Genomic DNA, 8,337 nt, shown 5'->3' on the forward strand with positions numbered 1-8,337 from the left:
TTTTATGAGCCATTTGGTGCGGCTGCAAAGGAGATGCTGAAAAAGAGGACTTGACTATTTTTAAATCAAATGCAGCCCATACAATCTTCGCTCGCATAGCTAGAGAGCAACTCCAACAACAACACTCTACCATCAAAATCCATTAAACATGTATTTTAAAATTGCACTCATCCCACTACCAGGCAATGATAAAAAAGAGGACTCAACTTTTCTCAAATCAATGCACCCCATACAATCCAATCTTCGCTTGCATAGCTAGACAGGAACTCCAACAACACTCCACCAATCAAACATGTATTTCAAAATTGCACACATCCCAATGCTAGGAAAATGGTTACATTTCTCTTCCAACCATGAAAACCCTGCATTTAGTGCCAAAAACTAGCTGCTTCAAACAATGGGCCTTCAATGGACATAACTAGGCAGAATTCTAACCCACACAATAAATATTAAATTTTAGCGCCCGGCATTTTCTTAGTGTCCTTTGCAACTGCCCGAGTGTCCTTTGCAACTTCAGAGGCAACTGCTAGTAAACTACATTAAGTTCTCCTTCCTTGCTTCCTCATACCATTGAAAAATACACTTTTTTTTAACCCTATAATGATCTACATGCAAGGAGAATTTATCGTACAAAGGGAAAGATTCAAAACTGCTCAGATGTGTTACTAGGTATCTGAATCAAAGTTATTCAAATCATCACATCACATGTGTAACACATTATATTAAAACACAATTCCTGTAATATATATGATAATTATTAAAACCGAAAATTCAATATTGAAAATTGTTCACTTGGCAAAGCAAGTTAACATTTCATGCAAAATATTATGAATCCTTGGTTCGATCCCCAATTAACCCACATCTACATTAGATGAAAGGCATGGTGCACATCTAGGAGTGAAAAGCGGATGAAATTGACTCTGACGCACGAGTACTATATATAAATTTAAATAAAGAAACAAAAACAAAAAACTCATTTGAAACAATGGAAAGTAACTAAGAGAATCATTAATAGATTTACGTATCATATCAAATGGACCTGTACACTGAAATATCCCTCCCCACGCTTTTCCAATCACATTCTATAAAATTGATAAGCCGTCAAGGACTTGTACCAACAGACCCGCTACCGGAATCCGTTTCTCTACACTGATTGGGAAATGTGGACTGAATTTCCAATCGCATTCTATAACATGAAGTCATCGTTTTATAATGACAATACCGCTTATACCGCTTTTTTGGGGTCGGAGTCAAAGACCACCATCAGACTTTTTTTGGGTTAGGAATCAAGGACTATCAATGGACCCCATTATAGAATCTGTTTCTCTACCAGGATCAGGACATGTCACTCTTAGAAGTACTCGAAAGTCAAGACACGATAGCACCATCCGCAGAGAATCGATGCTATGCTAGTGGAGGTAAAAACCCACAGGTTTTCTGTTATACCATAGTGCAACCAACAACTTTAATAACAAAGGAATATCTTTGAAGAAACGAAAACTAATTAAACATGCCTTCTTATTCAATCTAGTTTGATTTTGTGTTAAAGAGCTTGATGATCAGTGTCACAGAATGAACTCTTTCAAAAACAATCAGTCTATCCAAACCTAATTAAACATGCCTTCTTATTCAATCTAGTTTGATTTTGTGTTAAAGAGCTTGATGATCAGAGTCACAGAATGAAATCTTTCAAAAACAATCAGTGTATCCACAGATTAAGAGCGACAAACAAGCCTTTATCACTTCAAATTTATCCCCATCTTTTTCAATCAAACGGTTATTCCTCACTCTTGAATGATCGAGTGAAACTCTTCACATCATTGATCTAAAATGTCTCTGTGCACCTAAACAGAGATTGGCGATCAGTGTCACAGAATGAACTCTTTTGACAACAAATAATGCATCTACTATTGCATCAATGCATATAACTCCTGATCATTCGATGAGACATCTCTTGACATCAGTGATCTAGAATCTCCATGTGCCTACAGCCTTCAAACTCAGCCTCGTTACGAGCGCTTTCAAAGTGTGGCTTAAAATGGCTGAGGATGTGTTATCTCCATGCAAAACTGCCATTTATGTCCATGTAATGTCAAAAAAATTATTTTGGCCCTAGCATTAACAAGATTCATTATTTCAAGGAAAATAAACGCGTGCACAGTTATAACCAACACAATATCAATGCACCTAGAATGACAAACAATAAAATCAAATCATATAGCTACACTTGAAAAGGTGCTGGGCAGTCGCACTGTCGATGTGTCAATGCACCTAGAATGACAGATTAACAAAATTAAATCATGCAGCCACGCTAAAAAGTGTTCGCAACGAGTGTTATTAGTGATGTAAATACTGAGATGCACCACTTTACTGGTTATTGCTTATAAATGAGCAAAGATCCCATCAGATATGTAATGTTATTGCTTATGAATGATCCCCTCAGATATGTAATGTTTCAAAATTTCACGTGATCTCAGCCAATAATAAATGTCCTAGATTAATCGTATGGTAATGTCGAGTATCAGATGTCATTTCAAAAAGTTATATTACCATCTAACATAGTAAAGAACAAAAAAAATATGACATCTATATTTACCATAGCACTCAACCTTTACTGCTATCCAGTTACGGTGAAGCTGTGCTTGGTTAGCATGATTCTAACAAGGAGAAAGTGCAGAATGAGATCGGAAAATACAGTTAAAAAGTTATATCTACTATATTTTGCATCTGATCTTTAAAAACGTAAGGAAAATTGTTATTTTTAAAACCTTAAGAGGTAAAATGAAAGCACATAAACTTATTTCAATACACCCACCCCAAACTTAAAATAGTGATCATAATACAAATACTGGCTCCTAGAGTGATCAAGTTGAAAAATGTGATTCACAAATCTCAGGAAAAAATACTAAATGCACAGATCAAAATAGAGAGTTAAATAAACAGCTCAAGTTTTTATATTCCTTTTGGTGTCAATCTACATCACCATACTCTTACATATAGCTCCACAATCAAAAATGCCATGGACTCTTCGTTTTACAACCTAAAAAGATGGCCTAGAGACACACATAACTGAGTACCGCAAATGCCAAGATATCTCTATAAAACCCACTTTGTAAAAATATTTGGGCCAAAAAAAAAAAAAAACATTTTGCAATGAACTCTGCTAGCAAAAAACCATTTGAATGCCGTAAATTTGAAGATATTTCCACGGCTTGCATCAGTTATATCACAAACGCATATAAACGTAGACAATTGAAATATAAATCAAAATATTTAAATCTCCCAAGACATTATATCACAGTTCTCTTTAAATTTTAAATATGACGTAACAAAATGCAGACCGCAACGTTACAAAAATCTGCTTAATAAAGAGAAATTCTAGTGATTTGCTATAATATACTAATCGATATGCTCAACCTTGTATCGATAACAATCCAACCATTAGAAAGTCTTACACGGAATTCCATGCTTAAGAACCAACATAAATGTATAGAATCTCTCCTATTGTGGTTAACTGCAGAAACCCATCATTTCTTCTTCTTAGCTGCATCTCCAGCCTTAGTCTGCACAACCAAAAACCGATAATGCAATAAATACAGAGCTTCCAAATACTATATTTCTAGCAAGCAGCATGCCTTAACAACACAAAATTACCTTCTTGACTCCACGAATTTTCTTAGCTCTGTTCTTCCTTTCCTTCAATTGCTTCCTGGATTTTTCTACCTTGGTTGCTAGCCCATTCTGCACAAAAACGCAAGGTGTGTCACTCATAACCTTATAAGATGATGATTTTTTACCAACTGGGATGAAAACCAACACTGAATCCTTCAAAAGTAAGACTTTTAGACATGAAGATGTGAAATTTTCTTCGAGTCCAGTGCATAATAAATATTTTAAAAGACTGAATTGGCCGAGCATCAGACCAGGCTGGAATCAGAGTCAGCCAATGACTAGGTTTCTTCGAGTCCAGTGCATAATAAATATATTAAAAGACTGAACTGGCCGAGCATCAGACCAGACTGGAATCAGAGTCGGCCAAAGACTAGGTTTATAAACCGGTTTAATAAAATTAAAATAAATGTGAATCCAAACCATTAGAAACCAAATATAAAAATCTGCTCATGTACATACTATTAAGGATGAATATAGCAAAACGGCACCAACTGCAGTACATATCTGAAATAGAATGCATAAACAGCAGGGTTTCATTGTTTTATTATTCCATATTTTGCCACAGGTGGACCCAGTCCAGCTCATAGCAGAACTGGCCAGCTCAGTAAGGAACCAGTCACTGAACCAGTTCAAGTACCAGTCCATCATCTTTTAAGGTCAATCGGCCATTCTTGCAGGCCAGGTTATATACTGAGGCATATACACAGAGTCATAGACGATTGGGCCAACAAATCAGATAGTATGAAAAGATTTACTATCAATGTTATCACAGAAAGTGAAACATTATTGATTACATTCAAGCATCCAATTAACATCAACATGTAGAGAACTAAATGTCCATCTAGCTGCATTCAAATATGTACAATGATAAAATCATCAAAAGGCATCCAACACAACAATGACAAAGAGGCTTCCCAAAGCATTAGATATGAATAACTATTTATTTTTGAACTAGTAGAGAAGCAAGGGGTATAAGAGAATAGCAACGTAGAAATTCTGTACTATAATTTTCCAATCGTTGTGTCCTTGATTGCCAAATCTAATATTGACTATAATCTTCCAGTGCCTATGTTGAACAACATACAAAACATGTTTAGGTATACAACACTGATTGGAACTTCTAATATTTCCGAGACGCTACGTGACAGAAATTATTAGGTATTTGAAACAAGTTATAAAAAAAACACAATTGCAAACTGTGATATAAAATAAAAAACAGGAAGAAATTGGACAAAACCGTAGTTACACTCAATCTACTGAGAAACTCATTCCACTGAAGAAGATAAGGATACTGGTTACAATATTTACTAAAAGCCTAAAACTATCCTAGCAGAAGTGCTTGTAAGGTTTAAGGTTCCGAAACCTGATTCTTTAAAAAAATATCATGAGCTAATGCCATATATCGATAAGAATACTGTGCGCGAACATGATGGAAAACAAGTCAGCGTTGAAATTAGTAAATGGCACCAATTTTGCCATTGCACATTGTTCAAACGTGAGGTTGATAGTGTTACACTGACCACAAGTGTTCTGTTTTAACTTTGGCCTGCCCCACCCATATAGCATGAGTCCCCAAGGGACATGACCGCGGGCAAGTCTCTGGCCATTATCACCAGGAACTTCAAAAGAAAGGGTGTGAATTGAAATTATCGGATTTGAGATTCCATGTGCGTGTATGATTTAGAGCTCCAAGGCCGATCTATGGCAGGGAACATAATAAACATCCCATAGCAGCCATTCTTTGGTATTTTTGAATTTTTTGCATCTAAAAGAATGACCTACTTTAACCTTGAAATTCTTATGAGAACTCCGTATCCACAGTATCTGAACCAGGGTTACACCAAGAAACAACAGAAGCACGAATGACTGTCCACCATTATATCACGGAAAAAACGCATGGAACTTACCCTGATAAGCCTGTACTTGGGTTCATATTTCTTGGCGTGCTCCAAGCTGTCATAAATCAAGCCAAACCCTGACGATTTTCCACCTCCGAATTGGGTTCTGAACCCAAAGACAAATATTGTCTGCGGATCTCTGACCTCATACAGCTTCGCGAGCTTCTCCTTCAGTTCGGCCTTCAACAAAAATGGAACCCAAATTCAATACCCAACCATCCAACGACTCAATTGACTTCAAAACTATGCCATAAACGCCCACACAACAAACAAATCTCGAAATCCAAGTGACGCAACACAATAAATTGTATTCATCACAAGACCCAGGATATGACTGCAATCGATCTGCTTACCTTAGATACATTTGGCCTGCCAGGATGAAGAACATCAATCACCTGTAACATGGAAGATTGAAGGGAAGAAAATTAATATTCAGACTCCCAATGGATGGAAAGCAATACCCAAGTAACAGTTTCGTTGAAACAAAAGAGCACCAAAAAACTTACAAATTGCTTCCTTGATAAAAGCCTGTTAGTCATGAACTTTCGAGTTCTGACTGTAACGGCCTTAGCGTCCGCCATTGCTGATGGTATTCGGCTCCGTCCTTAGGGATCTCGCCGCTTATGCTCTCCTCGGTGTAAGCTCAGAGTACACAGTCTTCCTCTGCTGTGTTGAAACCCTAAACCTATCCTCTCTATTAGAGGAAATCCCCCAAAACTTACCACGCTCGTCGTGGGTCGTGTTGGCAATTAATTGCCACGTCAGATCTTTGAGTTTTGCTGACAGGGCATCTCTCCTCCACAAAACCAATAAAGTTCATAAAAATGTTAAGCGAGCTTTTTTCCCAAGGTTAAAGGTTGGATTATTTTCACAATTTAAATGATTAAATTAGTTTAGAATTGTCATATTTGTCATATGACTAAGCTTTTGGTGATTATGTTTAAGCTTTTTTTCTTGGAGACAAATTAGATGTATAAAAAATTAAAACGTGTGATGTTAAAGTGTATATTTTATTTATTATTGTGAATAAATAAAGTTAAAATAATTAAAAATATATATATATTGAAATTAAAATTTATAAGATAAAAATTATTAAATAATTATTATAAAATTTAGAAAAAAAATAAATAATTAGTTGATATATTCTCACATACATTTGTATAATATATATAATTTTTTCCGCACAATGTATTAATGTTTCAGGTTATAAATGTTTTCATTCATTTGTATAATTCGATCACAATTTTGAGTACGCTGATTTTCTATGTACAATATCAAGGAGACTTTTTCTATTTCTCACTGGTCGGAGGATGACTAGAAAGCAGAAGGCAGGGAATGAGATATTCTAAAAGCTCTAGCTCTTAACTAGGACTCTCTTGTTCCTAGACCCGTTGGCCATCCATCAATAAGGAACAATTCACCTAAACACCTTCCTCCGGCCCCCTAGCGAGTTCTTTAAACTCAACTTCAATGGTGCCTCAAAAGGAAACCCAGGACCAATAGGTCTCGAGGAAGTAACTCGCAATGACAAAGGGCAAGCGGTGATTTTTTTGCAACCTCATGTGGTAGCTCCACCAATAATGTGGCAAAATTTTTGGCACTAGAAAAAGGGCTACAAGTCACTGCGAAGTTGGGGGTGACAAAACTCTAGGTCACAGGAGATTCTCATATTGTAATCACCATGCTGCAAAAACTCATAAATGGGTCCTCCCCGGACAGAGTAATAAAGAGCTGGCGGCTGAACTGATTGGTGAACATATTCACTCTAGGCTCTCCTCCTTTGCATATGTAATCACAGAGCATGTATATTGTGACGGTAACAAGGCGGCAAACAAACTCGCCAATTGGGGCAATGAACATTAGGGTCAGGAACTCCTTCAAGACTGGCCCCCACTTTCACAAAACGTCCACCTTGTAGAATTCAAAAGAATCGTGGCATCAGAAGAGGCTTCCCCGATGGGGGTGAGGAGTCGGGCACACAAGGTAACGTGTGGGCAATTATGAAATCCACCTGGATGATGGTATGAGGATCGGCCTCCCTGTCCTCTCACAACTACTTGTGTACGAGAGGCGTTATGGCAATCTGTGTGAAACCTCCATCAACCTCGAATCGAGTGGGAGGAGTTGAATGACAAAGGTTTATGGAGGGTGGTGTGTGTTGTTGGGTATGGTATCGGTTTGGTGAATGCGATTGGAATTCTATGAGCGGGAGGTGGAAGAGGCGAGGAGTTCTTGTTTGGGAAAGGTGGCGAATTCAACGCCAGCGTTCCCTCCCTGGCTTCTGGGTCTGTAAATTGGTCACTTTCTTCTCTGGTGTGTGGAATTTGGTGTCTTAGCGCGAGATAGGAGCGAAACCTCTGGTGGTGTAAGCCAGTCGACAGTCCTGTTGCAAGCCAATGGGTTCCCATCTACGTCTGCGTGAAAAACGAATTGCCCTCCTTTGTAGCTCTTCCTCAAGGTTTGTATGTTTCAGCGGTTTCTGCGTCAAGGGTGTACAGGGTTTCGGGTGGCTAGACCGGTGGGCTGCCAACGAAGGGCTAAGGGCAACAAAGCGTGGGCTCAACTCCAATTTTTCAGTTGGAAATTGTTGGTCTGGTTATCGATAGCCCAGCCGGAGTGGGTGGGACGAACTCTAGTGGTTGAAGTTGTCATTTGTATACCAGTTCATTGGTTTGCTCTATCCCCTCGAACTGGTGATGGTTCTGTAAAAATGTGTCAGGTTCCTCGTCGTGGTCAGTCCTCTTCCTCGTCGAAGCCTAGCTCGGTT

At 38.0% G+C, this 8,337-nt stretch overlaps 1 protein-coding gene across 1 annotated transcript; it reads right to left on the minus strand.

Moving 5' to 3' along the window:
- Positions 1-3,252: 3,252 nt before the first annotated feature.
- On the minus strand, positions 3,253-6,274 carry LOC149192470 (small ribosomal subunit protein eS24z-like). Its single transcript, XM_089404621.1, has 5 exons — positions 6,077-6,274; positions 5,924-5,965; positions 5,580-5,750; positions 3,655-3,741; positions 3,253-3,563 (listed from the first exon to the last, which is right to left on the minus strand). Exons 1-5 carry the CDS (start codon positions 6,149-6,151, stop codon positions 3,528-3,530), a joined length of 411 nt encoding a protein of 136 aa, XP_089260747.1. The 5' UTR covers positions 6,152-6,274; the 3' UTR covers positions 3,253-3,527.
- Between the last annotated feature and the right edge of the window lie 2,063 nt (positions 6,275-8,337).

Source organism: Pinus tabuliformis, chromosome 2_2 (genome assembly GCF_031772625.1).
Source record: "Pinus tabuliformis cultivar Carrire ecotype Pingquan chromosome 2_2, CPIR1, whole genome shotgun sequence".
Taxonomy (NCBI): Eukaryota; Viridiplantae; Streptophyta; class Pinopsida; order Pinales; family Pinaceae; genus Pinus; species Pinus tabuliformis.